General features: G+C 37.3%; 1 protein-coding gene across 1 annotated transcript; it reads left to right on the top strand.

Annotated features, from left to right (window-relative positions):
• Positions 1-1,440: 1,440 nt before the first annotated feature.
• LOC146161470 (uncharacterized) lies at positions 1,441-25,010 on the top strand. The gene is given in 28 exon segments (XM_083385164.1): positions 1,441-1,694; positions 2,251-2,348; positions 2,473-2,581; positions 2,687-2,826; positions 3,333-3,484; positions 4,259-4,452; positions 5,435-5,590; positions 7,460-7,859; positions 8,674-8,781; positions 10,057-10,138; positions 10,772-11,127; positions 11,827-11,967; positions 13,348-13,410; positions 13,843-13,965; positions 14,094-14,301; positions 14,721-14,802; positions 15,153-15,257; positions 16,303-16,496; positions 18,125-18,242; positions 19,021-19,123; positions 19,911-20,058; positions 20,960-21,122; positions 21,678-21,816; positions 22,420-22,544; positions 23,135-23,260; positions 23,638-23,792; positions 24,180-24,312; positions 24,895-25,010. Coding segments are annotated over 28 exon segments (4,284 nt in total). The 3' UTR covers positions 25,004-25,010.
• The last annotated feature ends 1,461 nt before the right edge of the window (positions 25,011-26,471 follow it).

Below are 26,471 nucleotides of genomic sequence, written 5' to 3'. Positions count from 1 at the left end.
AAAAAGTTTTCCAACAAATGGCCCTACCAGACCTACCTTCTTGATTGTTATTGCAAACATTGCGCCAGAAAAATTGCAACAGAACCATACATGTAAAAAGTCCCATTATTAAAGCAAAGGTGTGAGTTTGTAGGCCTAGCCTACTGTACTACTGTCAGTGTCATTGTATGTCCAGCAATACTTCCAGCTTTGCACACCCGAAGAAATGGTTAGCTGTTGCCTGCATCTACCAAGGAAATGTAAAACATCATCAAACTCAAACGTAAGAAATCTACTTTCGTTTTACTTGCCGGCCAAAAATGTTCTCTTTTTGGGTCCTGAAAATATGGCAGCCCTATTTTTAAGACTTTTATTTTATGAGACCTAGTTAGGTTAGATGTGTTTTCGGCGACAGAATAAGTTATATAGATAAAGGGAAACACCAAATATTCATGGTAAAATAAATTTATCTAGTTTTTGTGGCTTTTTAGCCTGCTACTTTACCTTAATTTTAAATAATAATCCCAAAATAGTCGAAAAATCACTTTTAAGTAAGTCAATTTGATTGTACTTTTTTGTCCAATTCTTCATTTAGAGGTGGAAATATGGCAGGCCTACCTTATTTCATATCACCAACATTATGTCAACAATTTTACTAGCTTTGCAGTTCAAATTCATCCACAGGCAATAAACATGACAACGCAAATACTAACCCTGCGTCACAATGACCATTGTATATCCAGGACAACGTGGTCTTTAACAATAAAAACCCACAAAACTTTACTGGAAAATATCAATTTTTATTAACTGCTTGGTTGTTATATATTGCTGTGTTTCGTTACGTTGGCTCTTTCGGCAGGTAAGTGGAAACATGGATAGTTTCTTTTTTTGTGATTTTTGCTTTATTCTGTTAGTTATTTAGTGACAGACTTCGCAAGGGATTTGCCATGCTAATTTAAATGGGGTGGATTCTTCTAAAATTTTATATAGCTAGCGAAGGTAAAGAGTGTGGGTATTTTAAAAACCGTAACAAAAGCTACCATAAGTGTTTGCAATAGCGGCACTTACATGGGTTAGGATGCATACGGCAGGCGAGTTCTTTTACACTTTAGGTTTAAGCAATTGGTTTGTGGCCATTTTAAATCCACAACTTGTACGTCAGCAGTTTTGCTATTTGTAGACGTAAAAAGGGGAAAACTCTTTTTAAAGCATTGTCAAAAACAACAAAACCGCCATTTAAATTGGTTTGAAATTGTTTTGAGTATTTTTGTCCGGATAAACAAACAATTCTGAGGGAGGCAATCCGTAACTAAACCAGAGCTTTTTAAACTATAAGTCACGACGCTACAGGGGGCCGCGAAAATCCGAATCATTAATTTTGAATTCCACTATTTGTTTGGCAGCGTATTGCCGAACTAATCTAGTAAATAAGCCCCATAACATCCTCTTTTTGCAGTTACAATGGAACGGCCGCCAATGTCCGACATACAGTGGGACCATTTAAGCAGGCGATTTCGGTTAGATCCGATTTTTCGGGACTACTTCAACAAGTTCCTCTGTCTACCAGTGTTTGGTCAGAAACTGGCCTACCTCCTCAGCAAGGGGGCATTTATCTTCGACCCGCCACCGTTGAGGTCTGGTGTTAAGAGAGCCAAGATCTCCAACGAGCTGGTTTGGATTTGGGCTTTAAACCAGCGCCTGGCTTTCTTTCGGAGGTAAGCTGCTACGAGGTTACAAACGGTTAATAAATCTATTACTAAACTTTATAATGTTGTTTTTGAAAATTAACAATCAAATTGTGACCAGAATAAAGGTGGAGAAAGCATAGCGCAGTCAGTAGAATTTTTTGATTTAAGCAACTAATTTAACTCCAAACTGGGAATAGATTAGTAGGGAATAGTTTTTTTGGGTCATTTCCTCTTTAAAAAGGTGTTTTTAAACGTACCGGTATGTCAAGTTTGCTAACGGCTCCAATTTAAAAAAATGTCCAAAAAACGCCTGTTTGCCTGTTTTTGATTTATTATTATATATCCCTGCTTTTCAAAACTAGTAACACATGTTCTGACTAAACTTCAAGCAATGATACACTACTCGAAAATTAGTTTCAAAAACTTAACAGACTAGAAAGTAGTAATAACTCTAGATTGTCTGAGACAGACTGTTATGGCACTGCAGATAACTGAACAACTCTAACATGACAAAAGTTTAAAATTCGAATAAAAATATTGCATACCCTGGCCCCGCCCATGGAATTTTTTATGTTATTTACAGATCATCGGCATGGTCGGAGTATAGCCTCTGTCGGCAGTTACTTAACGCGCCATATTGGAATGAAAAAGAGTGCGAAACGCCAGCCGACGTATTTAACGGTATTTGTTTATCTCTTAAAATCTTGACCAACATTATAATACCGTTTAAAATTTATATAGGTCGATTTACGTTACATGGACGTTCCAACATTATGCAATATTTTGTACATTATTATTTTTTAAGGGCTCCGTGAATTAGACCAGCTGAAGGAAAAAAGCTTACAAAATGTTTCTCAGTTTATAAAATTCTCAAAGATGATGGAAAACACCAAATATGACCACGACTTGATAAGGTAAGAACACCTCGCGTAGAATGAGACTTTTTCTGCTTGTGATTTATCTTAAATTACACGCGTCGTGTTCTTGTTTTTCTAAGACATTTTCTTGGTTTAATCTAGATTCTGGGTCGAAGCGGATCGCTTAGTAATTGGGGACGAATCGGAAAAAAATGAGAAGTTGAGAGCTATTCAGCGAAAGTACTACCCAAGCTCGAGCAAACACCGCTTGCCAGCCGCCCTGCTTGACGCAGTATATCCAGGTCTGATACCCAGCAGCCTATTGACCTGTACCCTATTAATAAATATATATAGGCTCTAAACTGTTTAATCTTTATAGCCTATTGATATCTTGACCCCTTCTCTGCTCTGACCCTTACACTGAACCTCTGTCCCCTACTCTGAACTGTATTTTTAACAAAGGAATTTTGGTCGTTTGTTTAGGGATTTGCATCTGTCCCATGGTAATCTGCTGACAATCTTTTAGATTAAATTATTAGAGGTTTAAAATTAAACTGATATAGTTTACTCTATTGGCTAAGAAAATAATTATTTTTATAATACTTCTACGTTTTGTATTCGGTCTGTTAAAGTTGAAATTGATTTATATGAGTAAGTCACCCCTAATGATTCTTGCTATAACAAAACAAAAAAAGCTGCCAAAGTTATTATTGCTTTTTCAACCTTTGAAAACTTTGCGCAACCCTGTTTAGAATAAACGTCGATCCTTCAATAAATTTGCTTCGTAAAGCTGTTTTCACGAAAACAGACAGGACAAACGACAGCACAGCGTTCGATCACGCTCGCACCCTAAGACTCAAGAAACTGGTCTTTGATCGACTGCACTCTTACTGGTTTCCCAAGTTTGTGCTGAATTCACGCAACGATATCGATCCCAAAACAAAGATGAAACTAAAAAAGGTAAGGTCAGTTTGTGCTGCTCGACTAAAAGCTATTAACTACACAGATAATAACGAACTATTTTCAAAGGCCTCTTCACAAACCCGTCCCCATCAGCGTTTTTACTTAAAACGATTACTTGTATTCAATGCTTTGGCGTCTTTCGCTAATTAATATATCTGAAAAACATTCCTATTTTTAATGTACCATAGATACAACATTTTAAGGATTTTTACTCCCTTTAAACCGTTTAACGCGCATTACAACATAGTGGGTAAAAATACAACATTTTTTTGGTTTATGAATGCATTAAAAAACAATTCTGTTTTTTAGCATAGAGTATACTGTTGTATTAGCCTCGGATAAGCAGGTCGCACACTATACGAAGCCTTAAACACAAAATATCTCCTGCTCAACGCTCTATTTAAGGGGTTCTTAAACTTTTTTTACCGTGGACCCCAAAAATATTTTTTGACTTAGCATGGACCGGGTTAGGCAAGATATTTTGAGAGATGACGTTTAAGTTGACGTCACATTGCTTATAGACTTCAGAAATCTCCATTTTCCGGTCCAAAAAATGTGAAAGTAAAATGGAGTTTTAATACATACAGTGATAAAACGTTTTTATTTTATTTGACTTTTAAAAATAAAAATTATTACCTCTTAAATATACACCAATATTTCAATTAGGCTTTCATGTACCCCCTAAAACTAATTCCCGTACCCCCAAGGGGTCAATGGTTTAGGAACCCCTGCTCTGTATTGAATTCCCTTCCAAACTTTACAATTATCCAGATCGCCGCTGCCTGGGGTCACATGGAAGCGAGAAAGAAGCGCGACTGGCCGCTGACCAAATCCAAGCTGGTGAGACTCATCCCGGATCCCGAGGCCCTCTGGAAGGATGACCCGCTCTTCCACGGACCCCACACAGAGTTGCCTCTGGAGGATGAGGAGGAAGATAACTTCTTGATCCAACGGGAGTCTGAACGGTGAGCATTCATTCATTTATCAAAGCTGCAAAAATAATCGTTTTTCAATCTAGATCAGGGATTCTTAAACGGGGTTCCATGAACCACATGGGGTACGTGAACTAGTTTTAGGGGGTCCATGAAGGCCTTATTGAAATGTTAGTGTATATTTAAAAAGTCATCATTTTTTCAAAGAAAACATAACAAAACGGTTTTGCACTGACTGTATTCAGACTTCATTTCACTTTCACATTTTTTTGACCGAAATCAACAGATTTGTAAAGTTTATTTGTATTGTGACGTCAATTTATGACGCCATTTTTTTAATTTTTTTTGCCTATCGTTGTCCACACGAATCCAAAATAAATTTTAGGGGTCCGCGGTAAGACAAGTTAAAGAAACCATGAGCTAGATCAATATTAAAAGCTTAGGCATGCTTGGAAAACTCGACCACGATTAATCGTGATTCTCTCTTTCGATTTTTTTTTGTGTCGGTTTTCTGATTCCTAAAATACTTGACTAGCAGCACGTTAAGTTCTTTATAGTTGCTATTTTATTGGTTTTTATTTGCCTTTATCGCCTACTAAATAAATAATCTGTTATTTTTGGAAATGACCTATTTTTAAATATAAACATTGGTTTTATTATTAACTTACGAACATAATAAACTGGAAATCTAAATTTTAATTATAGTCAAACTTAAATTTTAGTTGCATTCTTAGGTATTAACGCAAATTGTTTAATTTTGGCAGCAGCTATTTTGCAAGCCACCCTTTATGCAGTATTGTCTCAATGTTCAAATACTGCATTAGGGTATTAAAATTGTATCATTTTTATTTCCAGTTTTTTCACCTCAACTGATAAAATATCACAGTTTTAAAATTAAGACTTGAAGTTTGCATAAAATTACTCCAGTATGCATAAAATGACTCAACACCTTTATTTATCGTGGGGCTCCAAGGCGTAATCCGCTCGTAACGCCTAACATTTTTATCATTTTCAGTGAAATCTGGGCAGAAGAGCACAATACCTCCCGGACGGATGTCCACCGTCACGGCTCCGAGATGCTGGGATCGGACAACATTAAGTACATACACGAGCACATCTTCGGCAAGGATTACTCTAGATACGAAGAGTCTGATGTCGTTTCCAAAGTGACGTAAGTCAGCAGTGGACTTCGTACAGTTTTCAGTGTTCACATTTCTTGCACATAAAACCTTAAGGCGTGGCCTGCTAAAAAAATGAAACAACGGCTTACTGGCAGACTTGGACAACTAGATAATTATATTCAGTAGAAAGAGAGTGGCCCAAATAATAGATAAAAGATTCATTCTTTTATTAGCAAACGTTTCGGCAATTTCTTTTGCCATCATCAGTGCAGTAAGTTTTGCTAATAAAAGAATGAATCTTTTATCTATTATTTGGGCCACTCTCTTTCTACTGAAGATAATCAACAGATCCGTGTTTAGTGTTCCTAGATAATTATAGTTTTCTAATTCATTGAATTAGATCAAATTGCGGCTAATTCTGATTCTAATTTGTGAATTTTTTGTGGGTTCTAATTCTAATTCTAATGTAATTTGGATTTTACCAAAAAAACTACTTTGTCTAGCGGCATTTTTAGTCTCTCAGTTCAAACACAGAATTTCAATTAAAATTTTCTGGTTGGAACGACTTGTATGTCATTTTTACAGGCTAAAAAGCTTAAAAATGCTTAAAAATTAGCACACACATTTTATCATTCAAGTTCTTATGAGAAGAAATTGCGATTAAATTAAATTGGTTGTAAAAACTAAATGTGATTTTAGTTCAAATTCTAGTTGAAATTTGATGTTTTAGGAATTCGTTAATTCTAATTCTACTCTAATTTGAGAAAACTCACAACGATCTAATTCTAATTCTAATCTAATTTGGAAAAACTAAAATGCTCTAATTTTAATTCTAATCTAATTTTAAAAAGCTAAAATAAATCTAGTTGTCAAGTCTGCTTACAGGTAGGGATGTCTGATGCTGTTTTTTGGCGGATACCGATACCCGATGTTTTGGACAAAAAATTTTGCGATACGATCCGATACCTATGTCGTCCGTAGTATACTTAAACAATCAATATACATTAAATTAAAACGTTTAAACTCCAGTGTTTTCAGGTTTTAGCCGTGATTTGCTTTACCGTTGAGAGGTTTAATTACATTCTGTGTTTCACCTATATAGTTTTGATAAATTTACGCATTAAGGTAGAAATCGCTGCGTTGGGTCGATGCAGAAAACTAAACTCGTTGACTTGTGTGTTTTTTTTTTAATTAAATCGAACTTCCGCTTGGCACGAACGCTTCTTTTTTAAACGATATGGCACATGAATCTTAAAAGAAACTCGTTTAAAAAGCTAACAATAAACTAACCAGACAACCGCTGCCAAATTAGTTCGCACCTTGAGCAATAAAGGATTGTCCTTCGGCTTCAGGGCTAATTTGCGATTTGGTGTCAACGAAAAAGCGTGTGAAATCAAAAATAAACCTGAACGAAAAAGTAACGGTAATGGGCCCGCGCAAGTACTTTTTTATGACGTTGCTTGTTGCATTTGAAATTGATGCTTTTAGGACATCTATTTTACAAAATAGGAAATATTTTCAATATGTCTGGCATACACCGCTTCTCTTTAGTGCAAATATAGTATTCAAGCATATTGGTATGCTTATTGTGGTAGGCCGTAATATACATCATTATTTCTAACTTGACCAAGTCATAAAAATGGCGACCCCTGACGAGTTGTAGTGCGTAGAATTATGGTTATTTATTAATTGCATTGGTTGCAAAAAAACACCCTTGAACCAAAATTCTTAAATGTTTCAAAATAGGCCAATTCGTAAAAACAAGGTGATTTTCGGATTAGTGGCATAAAATACCCCTAAACCCTTAAAACTGTATTGGCACCAAAATGTGGGCTGTACAGTGTAATAATATATACTACGTTTTAATCACTTCTCATCCTCTTCTGGGTAGAGTCTGACCTCTCCTTTTCTTCATCCAGCGGAAGCTCCCTGGCCGTCCACCTGCAGGAGCTGCAGTCTCTCCGGGAGACCTACGAGCTATTCCCCGGACGCAATGTGATCGTGAAGCGCGACTCGGAGAGCGAGATCGACCTCCATCTCAACGAGAAGAGCGCCTTCGGCTCGCCAGATTCCATCGAGAGTCCTCCGGGAGGTTTCGCCAAGCACCAGGAGGAGCAGGAGGGATTAAGGAAGCTCTGTGAAGTAAAGGCGACGCGCTCTGAGGGCGCCTTGCCGGAGGTGAACCCGGAGTTGGCCTACCTCCCGGGAGTGAAGAGCCTTCTGGCGAACATCGATGAAGAGCTGGAGGAAAACGTGGTCAACTGTTTCAGGCGTCGCGCATCCGTGTCGCAGAGCATCATCACTCAACCGTACGCTAAGGTGCTTGAAGAAGGGTTACCGCTATATATGAGTATACCGTAGTCGTTGGTCAGTACTATATACACTAGAGCGGATGGATTTACTAAAGGGAAGCATGCAGCTCGAAATTCTATCGTTTAATATCTCCCGGAAGTAAACAAGATATCGGTCAGAAAATTTAACACATTACTCAAAGTAACATAACTTAGCCAGCAATTAGACTTTTATAAAAAAAATATTAATATTTATCTTCCGGAGATATGACACGATGACATTTTGAGCTGCATGCTTTCTTTGGTTATGGATTACAGTATATAGCCAAAAAAGTGGGCTTGATGGCTCAGTTGAACTTTAGGGATGTTATATGTTTATGTTTTCTAAATGGCAAGCTAAGAGGCATAAAGAGACCTTCAGAACTTTTCTATATATTGTATGAGAAAAACTTATTTTAATGAAAGGTTTGTACAAAGGCCAATGATTTCTTCACACATTTTGTTAAAGTGTCGTATGCGCATGAAAGGGATCACATGTATTTTTTTTTATGTAGATGTGTTTAATGTGCGTACGCAGAACTGGGAAAGTCAGTAAAATTGAAAATTGTTTTTGGTTGTAAAAATTGGCGAAAAACGGGCAACTCAGTTCTTATTGTTTAGTGCTGTTTCGTATTTTTACTGTATTTTTGATAAACAAGTTGACTCCGGAATTTACAAGTAAGCTTGGGCGTTTCTTTGAAAGATATTAATGTTAGATTTTCTCATGCACCTTGTTCGACTTTCGAAAGGTCAGGCAATTTGACGGAAGTTAGCCAAATTTGATAAACTAACTCTGCTTTCAGACACATGCCTTGGTGTCCGACCCCCCGAAAAGAAGCAAGAGCGATATGACTGTTCCCAAGTCTCCCGAGAAACGATCTCGCGCCAGCCGACGCAGCACCAACTCATCGGTAAGTTTTTGGAAAAAATTTTCGAATCGTGACAAAAAACGTACCCTGAAATTGCTTTTCTTTCAGTGAGTAGAATAAGATAAAAGGTTGCCTGTTTTATAGAGTTTATTGTTTGGAAATCATACATTGGTGCAGTTAAATGTAATGTTATTTATAGTAAAATATTATTGCCATTTATTCCCATATAGCGTGTGAATATTATTTTGTTTCGTAAATTTAGTATAATTCGTTAGATTTTGCTGCGTAGTCTGCTTAGCACAGTGGTCCTCAACCTTTCTTCTCTCATGGCACATTTTCGTTGCACAAAAGTTCTATGGCCCAATAATTTTGATGAAAGAACAAACTATAAAAAATGTTTATAACAAAAAACAGCGGAGAATTTGTCAAAACGGATTATTTATTCAACGTATTAGTGAGGTATACTTGCTTCTGAACAATAAATTTACGTTTCATTTACATTCCTTCTCAATTTCTCCCCAAGCCAATATTCCTGTAAAATTAAGTATAGTGATACAGATTAAACTTAATTCTTCAATAAATCTAGCTTTTTTTAATTTGACTATGGCCCACCTAAAATGTTCTTATGGCCCACCAGTGAGCCATGGCCCACTTGTTGAGAACCGCTGCATTTCTTGCCCATAGAAACTTTATAACGTGGCCTGCTAAGCAAATGGACGAACGGCTCGCAGGTCCGATACTTGTCATATTTATCCGATACCGATTACCCGATATTTTGAAAAAAAGTATCGCGATCCGCTGCTATACCAATGACGTCATTAGTGTACTCAAACAAACAAAATTCATTAAATTTAAACGTTCAAAGGTACTTTTTCAAGTTATTACTTTAGCCATATTTTGCTTCAGGGCTGAGACGTTTAATTACCTTCTGTTGTTAACCTACTAATTAATTTTGTAATAAGAATATCAAAGCCCATACAGAAGTAGGTATCATTTTGATGTTGAAAGCGAATAAAGAGTTATTCGAAACGTTCAAAATGACACCTACTTCTGTATGGACTTTGATATTCTTATTTCGTCTTACTCCAACCTCCAACCATTATGCTCAAATATTTAATTTTGCTTTAGCGTTGGGTCGCAAATCGTAGCTAAAATACCTATACTAATTTGGTATCATGTCGACCCGATACTACCTTAGTATCGGACAGGTACCGATACTTTTACTTGGTATCGTGTATGGATTCCTATCCAATATTACCGGGCACCCCTACACAGACATTTAAGTCCGTAAATGTTTTTTTTGTGTTTGCATTTCAGTCGAAGCCTTGTTCGAACGTGTCGTCATGCTCTCTGCCGCCTCTATCGCCCGATTCCAGCAGCAGAATAACAACCGAATCACGTAATATGTTTTTATATGTTTTCAACTATAACAAAATATTTTTTTAGAATAGGTACAAAAAACACTTCTTCAAGTTAACATAAGTAGTTTGATCAAACTTGTTAGAAAAAGCTACATTTTTCTCTGTTTATTTTATTGAGATTTGCTCGCATTACTATAATTTATAACAACAACAATTCAAATCCAAAATATATTGCTTATAGGTGTCTAAGCCTGGTAAGGCTATATAGTTGTCAAACGCATAGTAAACAGCATAGCTATTTCTCTATCACCTTTCCCCAATAGAAAAGCACAATACATATCGTGTACATCGTACAAAATGCGCACAGCTGTTCCAGTTTCCAGCACTTTCTCAAACATTCATTTTTTAGGAACACTAAACAGTAAACACGGATCTGTTTATAATCTTAAGTAGACAAAGAGTGGCCAAATAAATGATAAAAGAATCATTCTTTTATTTCCACACGTTCCGGCAAGTGCTTATGCCGTTTTTTAACGCATTGGAATAATAAGCCTTTGCCGAAATGTATGCAAATAAAATGAATATTTCATCATTCATTTGGGCTACTATTTTTCTACTGAAGATTAATTTTTTTAATTCAATTTTTGATATTTTTGATATTTTGCTCACAGCCGCGTCGAGTTGTACACAGACTACCACCATCCTCACCCCGTCTCTTCCGGACTCCAGGGCGTCGGGGGACCGTTCCTCTACCCCTAGCACGCGCATCCCCAGCATCGAAGAGGAGGACGTACTCAGGGGGGTCGAACTCGGCGCCATTTTCTCAGAGGTGCTGGCCTCCGACGAGCAGGCCGGCTTTCCGTTTCGCTCTTACCTTATTTCCTGCCCGGACGCCGGTAAAAGGCGGAGCAGTCCGTCTACTGTGGACGCGTCCGGCATGCTCTCGCAAGCGTACGACCTCTGGCGGCACATCGACGACCTGAAACGCACCTACTTCAAGCTGAACTCGTGCGAGCTGCGACAAAAGGTTGGTGGAAAGAGGGGAATTGTCTCGGATGCAACGAAATGTTTTTGAAGTTTGAGAAAGTGAAAGGACGCATTCGGTCGGTTTTCGGACTGGGCTTGTGTGCAATCGGTATCCAGATATTCTGAAAGCATAATTTTCGCAGAACCGTAGCCGTCGGTTGCCGATTGCACTGCCGCCCGACAAAAAAATGTTCAATGTTCGTTAAAACATTTCAGGTCTGAAAAATAGTTGCATTTAAATTTAAGACTGAGTCAAACGTTTAACGATTAACCACGCGTTCAGGTTTACTCGCTAAGTTACTATGGCTCGGTTTTTCGGAACGGTATAATATCAAATTGAAGAAAAGGGCGTTTAATTACATTTGCGATAGCATGGGCAGCAAAGTCCTACTATACGACGAGGATTTTGCATGTAATTAGTCTGAAAATTCAAGTTTAGGTTTAATTTAAACAGTTACTCAAACCAAAAAATCAATTGCTATTATATTTTTTGATATAACCGGAGGAGCCATAGTTATCATAGGGTTTTTGCTATTTTATTTAAAATTAACTCTGCCGGAAAAAATATAGCTAGGACTTAAAATTAGCATATTTAATAGAAAGCTTGCGCAAGTGTTAATCTGTTGTTTTATTCTCAAGTACTTTTATAATTAAACAAAATTTCAATCCAGAATAAAATTGTGACAATCACGCTTCGCAGCTGACCTACCTCGTTCACGTTCTATTCGGCGCCGAGATCTTAAAACGGAGCGACATTATGTCGGTGGTGAGCCTCTTCAATTTCCTGCCTGAGAGTCCCTTCCCAGATGGCCTCGTGCAATTCCAGATGAGCCTCGAAACGGTGAGTGTTACGGTTAGAATGTTGCGCCATAGTTTATTCTCTGCTGTCGACCTGTCACCTGATGTCGCACTTAAATTGAAGATGAGTGTTTATTATCGAAATGGCCGTGTGCCACGAACGCCAACACTAGGCTCAATCTTTTATAAAACCAACCGCACCGTACCACTCAACGCCGAAAACCACACTGTCGGTTTTTTTTAGTTTGAGTAGTTACCAAAACTAAAGAATTGCCCTTTAGCATTAAAACAAAGGCGGAAAACAACTAGTGGTCATAAGTGGAAACCGCAAAAGAAGAAAGGCAACAGAACTGACAAAGTGAGTTGTGAAGTGAATTGAACAAAACAAGACAAAGTTAAATAAAGCGAACTAAAATGTAATTTTGCATTACAAGATACCGTCATTGTCGTGACCTAGAGTATAACCGTCTTAGACGTAATAAAGTAGTTCTTTAATTGAGGTCCATGGACCCTCTTGGTTGTACGCGGAGTAGTTTTAGGGGGTACACGAATGCATAATAAAAATCCTAGTGTATGTTTAAAAATATATAGGTTTGACCTAACCAGCGCGTTTTTTTAAGTCGCTACAGGTTTTATGACGTCATGTTTAAAATATTCAGCCGACGGATAATCCACGCAACCCAAAAATATTTAGGGTCCGTTTAAATAATACTTTAGGCACTCTTGGCGTAAAGAAACTCTTAAAAAACAAAACTTTAGGCATCGGCCTGTATGCTTTTATGGCGACATTGGATCGAGTTATATTGAAGAATAATTGTCACTGAAGTTATGATTTGAGTTACTCTAAACCAGGGATGTCTAACCTGCAGCGTGCCTAATGTTTACGTGCGGCCCACCACTTATTCTCACTTTCAGTAGCCTTCGTTCAAAACAATTGTTTTGACTATCATCAAAATGTGTAAAATGCGCAGTGTTTGATGTAGACCTAATCTAATATCTTTTCTGAGACTATAATGGAGTCTAATGTCGTATTTCAACATCCATCGAACACTTGCGCACCCATCATTGTTAAGCAAGATGTGTGTTTTTCCAAATGTGTTTTTGCGGACCGTTTTAAGTAAATTTATCTAAATGTGTCGTACCATGGCATGATACGGCATGTGAACTCAATTTTTCGCGTTTCGCGCGATTAGACCGAAATTCACTTTTTGTTTGCGCCCGAGTTCACTCTGGAAGAGCGGGTGTTTATAAGTTAAGTTCTTTTATGACGTAACTTATGACGTCATCCCTTTAATTTACTGGGTTTTGCGGCGCATCGAAAATTTTAAAGTGGCAATGCGGCCCATCCTGCTAAAAGGTTGGACATCCCTGCTCTAAATCGACGCCAGAAGATGAAGCTAATGTACTTTTTTGTTTCGTATAGGTTTTGGAACCACCCTGGGTGAAATTCGCTTCAGCCGATCAGATGGAATTCAAACACGCGGCGGTTTGTTGAATTGTTTTTTTCCTTTTTTATATAGCCTTAATATTGAAAGTTATATATATTTTTTTATATTTTTGTATCAGATAAAACGTTTTCGTTTTCGCCTATTTAGCGTCTAGATATTTCAGGGCTAGTTTACCGTTCCACAAAGTGTAGCTTACTAAGTTTTATGAAACAACAACTGATAAATAAGCTATTTACTTGACCCCCTATATAGTCTAGCACAAATATACGTAATCGGCAATTAACTTATTATATATATATTTGTGCTTATACCGGTTTTAGGAATATATAAAAAACGCAAATTGTTTATATAATTTTGCAAAAAAATGTTCTTACTTAAAAAACTCTGAATTTTAACATCGCGTCATACCTAAAAAGAAGGCAATTCCAGTTTGGTTCGACAATAGAGTGTTTCATTGATTATTTTCGTAGATAACCACTGAGCGACGGTACTTCCCCCACCGCTATTCTTTTCCGGGTCTCCCCGGTGAAATGAGAGCCCAGCCGATCCTTCGAGAACCCATGGACAACATTGATAAGTACTTGGAAAGCGAGGTTAGTTTTTGTTTGTTTAACAGTTTTGCGCACTTTTGTTTAAGTACATACCTACAAGTTCCAATAAAAACTTGGGTACAATATTTAAGTTGTACAAGTCAGTCGCGCAATTAGCCTTATCCGTGCAGGAAGATGTATCCTGCGGTTACCTTGCAACACTCGGATACGGTGGCGAAGGTCACATTCGCTACCGGACGTCGCGCGCCTTTCGCATGCTGATGACGTCATCCGGCAATGACGTCTACCAGCACGAGCGCTACACGGATCTGGTCGGTGACGACAGCAGTGACGAAGAAGGGGGTCTCCCTCCGTTGAGACCGAAACTTTACGTCAAATGTAACGTTTTGGATTATATTTTAATAAGTAATATATAACAAATATTAAGTTGGTTCCATGTTCAATATTTTTGGATTAGCTGTTTTCGCAACCAACCTGTTTTCTTATTCAAGTTAAAAAAATAGTTTTTCTTGTTTTATAACGCCTAATTACTCATTATCATTCTAAGCTTGTCTAGTTTCTGTTATAAAAAAATAGAAAATATCTAAAAAAATAAAATCATTATTTTAACTTTTGTAATCAAATAACTTTTTTATCGTTGAAGGAAATAGGTTTGTTATTTTATGTAAAAAAGTTAGTTTCTATAGTGGAGTTTGTTTTGATGTAGTTTTATTTCCGAAAAACTATCATGTTCAACAAAAATTAGGTATTAAATGGCAACTGATCGCATTATATACTTAACATAGATATATTTTTAGTGCCCGAACTGGACTCCCGCACGATTGCACAGCACAGTGCCAGCGAATATCCACGGCAAGGAATCGACTACGGACTTTACAAGTGAGAAGTTAAATACTTATTAAACAGACAACCCTCATACAATTTTTTCACGAAGACACTTCGAAATTATTTTTTACATCATCAACTGACTTATAATATAACATCAACTAAATTTACGATTAGAACATCTGACTTGTTTGAACTGTCATTTTTTCGCATATTTGTGAACGACATCGATAAAGTCAGGTTTCTTAAGGTTAGATTTTTTTAGACGGCCCATTTTGTCATCTGTAAAAAACTATGCGTGTCGGTACGACCTTTTTTTCTCCCGGAAAGAAAATCAATCTACGTTTACCTCTGTATGAATATCAAACTAGAACTAGAAATTGACGTTTGTCTTTCCTCAACAGAGCACTGCAAACGGTTCCACTTTTCAACGTTGACCAGAGGCCGATATACTTGAGGCCAATACGAAAACGCGGAGTCATCCTTACGCGGCCCACGGAACGACCAAAGTAAGCTAAAATAAAAGCAATGTTATCAGATTTACTTGTTTCAGTGGATCATAATTTTAAAACGAAAATTTTGTTGGTTTTAAATACTGACTGGTTTCTGAATATCTAATTGAAGAAAATAATTTATTCGCTACAATTGTGCACTGACCAAAGTTTCCGCAGCCTGTTTATTGTTGTTTTTCCATTTTTAAGCATTCTTATCGCTATCACCTACTGTATAAGTTAAAAAGGTAAAACTAGACTAATCTCATTCTAACATCATCTTGATTCATACCTACCTATAGTGTCTTCACTCAAAATATTACCGAGTCACAATGTCATGCAAATAACTAGATACATTAATAACATTTTAACAATATTGTGCTGAAAAAAACTAAACACCGTAAATTAAGGCGGAGTTGCGTTTCCTTCTTTTATCCATATAGGCTAAAACCCTTTATTCCAAAAACTTCCAAACTTCGTGTGAAGTCGTTAAAAATAGCGACCTAACTGCTCGAACTCATTATGGCACTGATCAATAAGCATTTAATTGATGTGTTGTGTCAATATACCCAACAAACAGAAACTGAGGACATTTTTAGTCAACCTATGTCAGACCTGGGAAAACTACGACCACCAAGTAAATTATTCCGACCCGCGGCTCATTTTCAATAAACATCTTTCAAATAGAAATAGGCATTTCATTTTTGTTTCATTTGAAACTATCTGTTGAATAAATTACACTTGTAAGGCATTCTTGCCTGGTACTACTCTCAAAAGCTTGTCACAACAAGGATATTTACTACTTTATTTTGGAAGTAATAAAACCAATTTTCGAAAACATTTACTCTTCCATATGCGTCCCCCTGTCAAAATAATTGCCCGCCCCTCAGTTATATGGACAATAATTTGCAACACAAACAGTGACTTAATTTTTAATATTCAAGTCATGAACAAGAATTACCAACACTGTTTTGCTGGCGTTTAAGCGACGCTACAAACACACACAACAGCGGCCAAGATTTCCCGCAGGTCGTTTAAAAGTCCTAATAGTGCTGTTTTGCAGACATTTGATCGACGTGCTTCGCGACCCGCTCCACTTTGAATTCTTCAAGCGTTACATGAAGATTCACAAGTCGGAGACGCCGCTGCTCTTCTGGAAGGCTGTCGAGCTGCTAAGGAGGACCGACAGCTCACTCACGAGGCAAAAGAAGGCGCAGCAGATCCTCAAGAAGTTCTTTGGTCGACTTGCTGGAGGAGGTAGGCCTATATGCAAGATTCATTGCCCACTATATTATCCAGTCGTGTTCGTTGGACGGCGTCAGGTTGTCACCATAATAGTGTTCAAAATTTTTTTTGACCAGGTACTATAACCATTAACCAACACATTCTGTAAGTAATAACAATCTTGTGTGACCAGCACCCATCTCATCACACAATCAAGAAGATAAACGCCGGTTTAGTGGACTTTGTGACAGCATTCAAAATATTATGCAGTTCCTAAGATAAAACCATCGGTACATATTCCACCGCATTTTCCCAGGATATAGAATTTCCGTTAAAGAACTTACCAAGTTCTGAACATATTCACCTCTAGTAGGCAACTGTCGAGTGATTTGCAAAATAGAAGCTCTTCTAATTAGGGCTTTGGAGCCGGAGACGGAGCATGGAGCCGGAACCGTGGATTTTCAACGGAGCTGGAGCCGGAGCTCTACGTGAAATTCAAATGGAGCTGGAGCAGGAGCTGAAGCCAGTTGATTAAGAAATAGCTCCGGTTCCGAAGTATTTCATAAGACACTATGCTACCACTAATGGCTGATTGCACATAATTTAGCAGCAATCCTTAACAAAATTGAGAATTGTTGCATCTTTGGTGCCGCCTTTTCTAACTAACCACGTTGCTGGGGGATTTGACAGCAGACTGAGCAGAGCAGTCAGCTGAACCGATGGTACCGGCTACTGACTGATCCCATTTAATAGTTTTTACCGGAGCTGGAGCTGAAGCAGTGGTACCAATAAGCTCCAGAGCTGGAGCTGGAGCTAACCTATGATAAAAGAGACCTCCGGAGCTGGAGCTGGAGCTAACCTATGATAAAAGAGACCTCCGGAGCTGGAGCCGGAGCAATTTAACATGTACGGCTGCTCCAAAGCCCTGCTTCTAATAATAGGCCTACTTTTCCTTCATTGTTATATCGATTAAATACAGAAAATGAAATTGCATACGATTGAAAAGCTTTTACTTGCATTACAATTTGTTCAAAAACGTCATTGTCATATCTTTAACCCTTCGTTTTACTAAATCCAATGTTTTGTTTCTGTCTCCTTGAATGATTTTTACAATTTCCTTCATAACTGGCATCATCACCCAATCGTATGGGCTTTCTTTTGCTTTTCAATGTGATAAGAGGCGACATACGAAGAATGAACAGCAGTTTTATTGACTGAAATTAATGCTTTCTTGACACCTTCTTGTGATTGAAGAGATTGCAATTTACGTTTGAAAAACACAGCTGGTTTATCTCAGCTGGTTTATCAACGCTGACTGTAAAAAGTCGACTTTTAGGAAAAAAACAGCCTTTTGATTACTAATTAAAGAATGTGACTTTAGCGCTAAATCAACGAAGTCCGATTTTGTGAAATGTCACGTTAGCTAATTTAGCAACTCTTGAGAGCTAAAAACAGCAATTTTATGTAGAAGAAACGAAAGCTTGTCTCCGCTATCCACTCAGTCTCGTTTATTAGTGTGACGTCATTGTAAAAAAAACAAATACATAATCGGACTAAAACAGCAGAAATTTGATAAGTCGTGGCGACCCCACAGGTTGGAGACCACTGGATTACGAAATATTGTTTTTTTATTTACGCGTGTTTCAACCTGTTGTCTTCAGGAATGATGCTTCAATGCGATTCTGACGTCGTAAGGGAGATAGCCATTGTCGAAACAGTCACGACCTCAATGCTACTTCAGGCGTCCACCGACGTCATGAAAAGCATGGAGAAAAACTGGTACTTTATATTGCAAATACCGATTTACTTGTTTAAAGAAATATGGTATTTTTTTGCTAGTATTTTTTTTTTGGTGAGAGGAAGAGAGGAATACGCCAACTTTAAAAAAAATGGCTTGTACCTGTATTTGTTTTATTTAAAAACTGTAATACAGTTTTCATCATTGAAATAGGATTAACTGCATTTTAATACCGTTTTTATTTTTTTTTGGTAAATATATTAGAATGTATTTTGCCTTTTGAAGGTCCCACCAGAATTTTATATATTTAAGAATAAAACAAATACCAGTTTGCACCCATGCGCATTTTTGCAAAGTTTTAGTTTATTTTAAACCGGTAAAAGCAGGGCTGCGGAGTCGGTTAAAAATAACCCGAGTCCGACTCCGGCCAAATGTAAGATTTTGTCGAGTCCCGAGTCCAGCTCTGACTCTACAGCCTGTATTTTACCCATTTACGCAACTAAATTAAGGTGGATTTTCTGCAATCCACACATATTGGTGTCATAATTGATCCACCAGCATTACATGGTTTAAAAATATTTCACCATTTGCTATTACACTTTTTCAACTTAGATTTTGCCGCCTTAACAGTTTTAAAATTTGATACTGCGCATGCGCACGTCGGACTCGGGACTAACAATAACTTGTTTAATCAAAATCTTATCGATAAGTAAAAATATTAATTTTGTCAGAATATTTTCGATTCAAATAACATGCAGATATGAACTGTATTTATTAAAATAAGCGAACGTTAACCTTCCTGATATTGTGTGGTGACAGGGCAGCCCGTTACTTCAGCACTTTCACCGAACCCGAATATGCGGACAGCGATTTCGACTCGGACGATGGCAGACTCGGTATGAGGGCCTTCAAAACCAAACTGGTAAGGCTCTTGCTGTTTCATGTTTCGTGTAACCTTAGTTGCACTAGCTGGAGAAAATTCCCTAAGGTCATTTACCCTTCTCAGTTGCTTTACAGTCTAAAGCAGACCTAGGCATACTACAGCCCGCCAAAACTTCTCTTTAAACAAAAATAAGCCTTAACGTCTTTTTCTCGAATTAAGCATATTTTACTGAATAAATAACACTGTATTCCCAAGTATTCCTAGTCTTACCACATTGTCAAAACAAGGATATTTACTGCTTTCTTTCGAGAGAAACCACACTTTATATGACACGTATTTCATTTCCCTTTTTAAGCCGTCCCTCTAAGACATTTTCTGTTTCTCATGCGGCCCGCTTTTAAAAATAATTGCCCACCCCGTCTAAATTCAGTCTTTCGGTGAGAGATTGCAGGTCAGTCGTTACGTCACTACGGTATTCTAAGCATTGTTGCCGTAATTTGCTCGGGTTGTGGCCCACAGATTACGAGACAGGGTTTAGATTTTGCGAATTGTGTTCATTCAAAAAAGTTATAGTTTAAAGGCGCACTTCGATTTTACTAGATATATGTATAAACGTACTTACAGTGTGAAATAAGGTCATCTATTAAAACCGTTCAACAATATTTTTTTTAAATACGAATTTTACTTGTTTGCTATGAAAATTGCAAAGTGACTTCAATGTGACATAAATGGTCTTTTTTTTTCACAAATTATTTCGCCTTGACTAGATTGGACTTGGTCTATCTAAAGTAATTAACAACCATTTTATTTATACCGCTCTCCCCAGAGTCACATCTGGGAAATCTTTTGCGAGTTTATGCGGCGAGCGGCTCGTTTCATCGTGTGCATGCGAAACCCGGACACCTTCGCCAACTTCACCGAGTTCCTTAACTCACTCGTCACCAACACGGAACAAAAACCAATCGCGGCCGGAGGTCGGTGCAGTAGGGGTCGTTTGCGGTTGGGCATAAAAAAGCAAGCTTTCCATTTAAGATTGGTTGTATATTTCACCCACATTGCATTCAAAAAAAGTTCGGTGTGAACGATTTTTGTGGCATACCGGATGTTATGTTAATTGTTAAACATCAAGGGTATTTAAGGACAAGGTCATTGGTCAGTAGTGCTAAAACATTTATGCAAACACTCGATGTGGTGAAATGGCAAGAAATGGCATTTACAGCAAGGGTTGCAAGGCCATTGATCAGTAAAGTGATTAAATGCTCAAATGGTGAAATAGCCAGCATTCACTATAATTATACTCGCTCTTTTAATGTTGTTTGTTTTTAATTTGAGAAAACTGTGGGATATATGCCAAGACATGCATTACAAAAATTGAATTAGAGTTTATTTATGTTATTTGTCTTGTTCAATTATATAAAGTTCATTAATTTGAATTGGGTCGCCAAAGCCTTCGTATATTTACGAAATCGCACATTTGGCCGGAGTCGGACTCGGGTTATTTTTAACCGACTTTGCAGCCCTGGTTTGGTGGGCCCACGTCTTTTATAATTTGCTCGTTTAATGACTAGCTATTGTTATGGAGGCGTTTTAAAAGTTGGGTAAATAATTATTTTGAGAAAATAAATTCTTAATATTAGAAAAGCCGCTTGATGCAATATATATTGATCTATTTGACACGATTTCCTGTTCAAAATAATATTTAGTTTTTTTCCAAACTTATAGAATGGAGAAATACCAGTAAAATGAGTTTGGGTGAAACATGCCAGAAATGCCAGTAAATGGCACACTTGAAACGGTCGAGTATTAGACTCAACCAAAAACTTGTATTTGAGGCACATTTCTTGGATTCACGACTTTAGGCACATTGTTACTCAGACGCGAGCAGCACGGCGGTGGCGTTTACTACGTACCAGACCCAGGTTTATAAGCACCATGACACCGATCTGGTCTACAAGTTCATAACCAGGAAGGTGCTGGGTCGAAAGATTACACTTAACTTTCTCGCTAACGATTTGGCATTCTGGATCGATGCTGACCGGTAAGCTGACATGTTGGCAGTTTGTGTCGTTTTACTTTGCGTGGTGTTAAGCGTGGTGTTGTTGCATTTCCCGATGGAAGCATTCTGTATATTATGTAACCGAAACGTTGAATAAAAAGTTAGCCGCGGAGAGCTTATTTTCAGTATATGTTAGCTCTTTTCTATTGTGTTTGTTAGGGAATCAGATGAAATGTTTCAGAATTAAAGCCAATTTTAAAGAAATTCACCGAAGAATCGTAATGTCACAATTGGGTAACACATTTAAAATGTCTCATTAAAATGTGGGTTGAAAATGCCCAGAAGTATACCGATCGTTTAAGGCCATATAGTTTTGTTAGCATTTCAAAAAAATGTATATATATATATATATATATATATATAGATTGAGCCAATATGTTTATAGTTTTACTTCGCATTTATAGCTGCCTATATGAAGAGTTTTTGACATTATTTTGACATGCGTAATGCGTAGGCTGATCTCTACAATACAGGAGGCGTTAAAGCTAGTAGAATAACTGTTGTGTAAATAGCAAACATTGCTTCTGTTTTACCCAGGTACATAGCAATGTGGGACAACGTGCAGCAGATGGTATTGGCGGGTTGCTATGTTAAAGGGGACAACGACCTTGTAAAGGAGAAGGCCGAACGAACAGTCGCTTGTTACCTAGACTCGCACATTCCACCCAAAACAAGAGTAAGCGTCCACAGTTTATGTATTGCATTACTTAACATACTGACGAGGCAGACAGTAACCCTTAGACATCAATCACGTCACCTCAAGAAGTTTCCGTTTCTGTGGTTCAATTTTTGAGTTGTCATATGCATTGACACATTTTAATCGCAAAGAGCACAAGTTGGGGCAAACTTATTTTAATTTTAGAATGGACGATTTAACTCTATTTTTTTGTCAGAATTCTTTACGCTACCGAGTGATAAAAATATGAACCCATACTATCTTCGAAATTGATAGAGTTTTGCTTATTGCGTCCGAAACTAATTGTTTGGTGGTTGAGGAAACATTTTTTATAAAAAAAGCAAAATTTTGCAGGAAAAAATGAAAACTAAAGAAAGCCAACGGACTGTTAATAACGACCTCAACACTATATAAAAGTGGGGGAATATGTTTGTAATAAATAATACAATTCAAGTTGAGCTTTTTGCTAAATACCAAAAAAGTATTGAACTAAACCTATATAGTAGAAAGAAAAATAAAACCACAAAAACAAATACCGGTACGCCGTTTTCTAAATCCATGAAAAACAGGTTGGAGGTTTATGACATTCGTATATCTCTTAAGGTCAACCTCGATCCTAAAATAGTGGATTCGATCGTCGAGAACGTCCGGAAGGGAGTGAACGAGCGCGGGATCTTCCACGAGGCGATCCTCGTCACCTTCCCTCTTCTCCTGCACTACTGGAGGATGTGAGTCGTCTTCCTTTCATCCTTATAGCCTCTCCTACTGATTCACTTTACTCGGCCATCTGAAACTAATGCTTTAAAGCAGGGTTTATTAACCAGGGGTATGGGGATGCTGAATCAGTCGCAGACTGTATTACTGAAATTTAGTTCTTTGCTCAGCTAAATGTAAAACTAACTCACATTTTGGTTTTGTGTTACTCTGTGTTATCAGTTACTTTTATAAAAATGGTTTTGTTATTTAAGCAATTCTATAGGTAATGCGAGAAACTATTGAATATTTAGTTTGCTGTTGACAGAAAGTTTAGCCTATGTTATGATATTAAATGTGTACAATAATATTTGGTATAATATGAAAAGTCTGCATGCTAATCAAGCACAAACTTTCATTTGTATTCAGTCTTGTGTTACCCTATAAACTTAGTCACAGTGCGAGCTGTTTTATTTCTTTTTTTTTTGTTTTATATGCGATTTTATACACCCGCTGTAGCCAGGACTCAGGGGTTTACTTTCGCCATGAACTGAATGAAATACAAGTGTGTGAAAACATACTGGTTTGTTGTCCAAACCTCCAAATTGTCACTTTTGTCGTTCAGCTACCGCCACAACAAGTTTAGGTACGTGGCGAGGAGGGTGCTTCGTGCACAGCACCGCGCAGACGTCAAGGAAAGGGCAACCCTCATCAAGAAACAGAAGTTGAAGCAGAAAAGGAGAAAAGCGAGGTTGAAACACAAGGTCCAGGTATTGTGTTTTAAAGATACAGAAACCGCCTGGTTACTTTGTGACTTTGGATATCGTTTGGTCTCCTTGAATCAATGTACTCAATCAAATTAGGTGAACGAATAGTAGTTTTATAGTTGTGCGTATAGCATAGTTTGGACTTTTAAACAGGTATTGGACAAAACTATGCGAAGTCTTTCTAAAAAAATGATATTTCACGAATAACATGTAGCATAGTACTGAATTAAAAACAGAAACGTGTTTGATGCATTGGATTTGATATTGTTTATTTATTTAATTTTTCCGGTGCGTTCTTTATATATATTTTATTTGGTACGGTATAAATGTCAAATGTTTTTTAGAATATTTTATTTATAAGAAGTTACAAATCTGTTTCGCGTTTCTAGTTTTCCAAAACGTCTTTAGACAGCAGTGAAGCGGTGCGACCAAGCACCAGCGACGAAAAGTTTCCCGATTACGTAAACGGCCTCGTCAAGAAAAAGAATCCCTACGAAAAAGTCAAGGGACTTATTCGTAAGTCGCAGTAGTATGGTGGTATAAACGAATTCCGCTCGTTTTTCAACATTAAACTGAAATAGGGTATAAATAAAGATTAAACCGAATTTTTTTATTACACTTAATCAACTTTTTGGTAAAATTTTGACTAAAAATAGCAAAGTGAACAGTAACGCCCATTTTTAGAACAATAGTCGCAAAAGCGATTTGGATTTGAACGTTACCTTATACCTAAACGTTTTAAAACAAGCTCCTTTGAGATACGCAGTAACTTGACGCACCCGAGTATGACAAACCTAAAAAAGCCAAGTCCGACCACTTCTGCTAATTATTATTGCCAACTAAAGTAATCGCTCCGTAAGTTGCTCGCCCGGCATATCATTCATCTTCTTCGTCCTCTTGCAGACAGCGATCCTCCCACACTCCACTTCACTCTTGAGCACGGACTCAAGTTGATCCTTCCTCCACGAAAGAGGATTGTGGACAGATTTGGAGATCTCGAAAACGACGAGGCGCCATTCATGGATGTCTGGACACGGTCGGCCACTGTTTATTTATTTATTAATTATTTTCGGGCTGCAAAATCAATAAACTAGTTTGAAGGGTTTTTTTTGGGGGGGGGGGGGGCAACCTGTTAGATATATTCGAACCTGGTTTACGCCGGAAGTTGGGTCACAAACGTTTTTAAAGTGTTATATATGCTTAGTTATAGAATTTGAAAACACCCAAAACAATAACCTTAATATCTAACTTCAATATCGGTGTAATAAAGAAGACCTTTTAAGTCATGGGTTTGAAATGTGTGGAAAAAAGAATATAACTAAAATCTATGTCGTTTTTGTTGTTTTAAATTGATAGAATAAAAGTTTTCCAGAACAATTTGTTGGCTTTTAATTGCTCACAATAGATTATTATTATTTTTTGTTAAATCACATTTTTGTTTTTTGCTAATTACATTCCCCCCTAAAACCAGCCTTATATTACTTCAGGGGTCACTATAGTATAGTGTTTTGCACGTTTTACCAAGTTTTGTTCGACTGATGCTGCTTTTAAACAGTTTACACGAAATAGACCCATGCTAAGTAATTGTACTTCTTGAATAATTGTTTTTTGTTTTTAGTGGGGCCAAAGTGGTCCAAGTGTTCCGCGAAGGTTCGGACCCCAAACTGCTCGACCTCAACGAGCGAAAGAAGGGATTTCGCGTTAAATGCGATTTAGTTAATCCTTGAAATAAACAAAAAGTGCAATCCAGATGTGGTTATAACGATGAGTTTTTCTTGGAGACAAATAAAGGAGTTTATTAACCTAACAACTACCAGTTTGGCAAAGAATAATTTCACAGAATGAAGTTTAACGGTTGTTCCATTTGTCTATTTTTTTTAATTTAAAATACTAAAAAAGTTTTTTTTTTTTTAATTTCGAACCTACTGAACCAAGGCCAGAATTTAAAAATGGCTAAGTTTCGCTTGCCTTTTCAAAACCTTCCAACTTTCATACAAACACCAGATGTACAGTGTTAACTAGCTATGTGCATTAAATTTAGTTAATTTTTAGTAATTAAAACATTGTTCTTCCGTCTATGGCAAATAAAAATACACTTTCAATTTATTTTCATATAAAATTAACCGTAATTTGCTTTAACAACGACCTATGTTAGTGACTTTATATAAAATATAAATCACACTCACACAATTTCGGTTTTTAAGTTATACGTATATCAATTATATTGGAAGTATACTACAAGTTTGCAATTCATATTGGCGCCTAATCGCTGTGGAATATAACAACAAACAGCAGAAATAATTTTATTTTGTTACCAATGCTTTAGGTTTGAAGTAATTGACGCTGATGACGCACAGAAACCAGAAGAGGAATTATTGAAAACGCATTAAGTGTAATATAAACAAAAACGTTTTTACGAAATAACTATATATGCAAGATAAAATTAGCACAAAGATGAAACATTTCGTTTAAAATACACTTGACAGAAATGTTACAATGTTTTTACGAAATGTATAGAAACTATATGCAAGATAAATTAGCACAAAGAGGAAGCATTTCGTTTGTCACTAAAGTGGACTGTTATATAACTGTAACGCCGTTGGGAAGAATACTAAAATAAAGAAATGTTCGTTCTATGGGGATGGATTCCGTAGTTGACTTCTTGTATGGCAGTTCAACCTCTGCGGTTACGGTTTGTGATGGATACACACGACGACGAACCGATATGGGAGCTAGTCTGCAAGTAAAATATAAAAATTTTAAATCACAAACTATGTTTTAACAAATTATCTTGGTCGCCCGCTTCCTTAGCACTTAAAACCTACAAATTTGTATTAAAATGTTGTGAAATAATTGCACAACATGGCATAAATCTATCATAGAACCTTACCGTGTTTGAGAAAAAAGCCAGCGAGCGGAATATGCATTCCTCATCTGCCAGTTGTCGAGTTCCAGTTGGCAGGGCGCAACAAGCTAGTCATTTGGCAAAGAAGGTGTTGAAATACGCTGGTGTTGAGGTGGTACGCTTTAGTCACATTGGGCGTTGAAATGTAGCTACACTACAGCAGGTGTTGTGGAATCGCGGAAGACCTCCAAAATTCCTGTTTAAAAGATTTGGTCAACCGATTGTTTTGTGCGCAAAATCCTAACTATTGGGATCAATACAATACTATTGGATACTTAGATTTGCAAATA

This window comes from Ascidiella aspersa, chromosome 3 (genome assembly GCF_963924565.1).
Source record: "Ascidiella aspersa chromosome 3, kaAscAspe10.2, whole genome shotgun sequence".
Taxonomy (NCBI): Eukaryota; Metazoa; Chordata; class Ascidiacea; order Phlebobranchia; family Ascidiidae; genus Ascidiella; species Ascidiella aspersa.
Note: the sequence above shows the minus strand (reverse complement) of the source record. Positions and strands in the feature narration are given on the sequence as shown.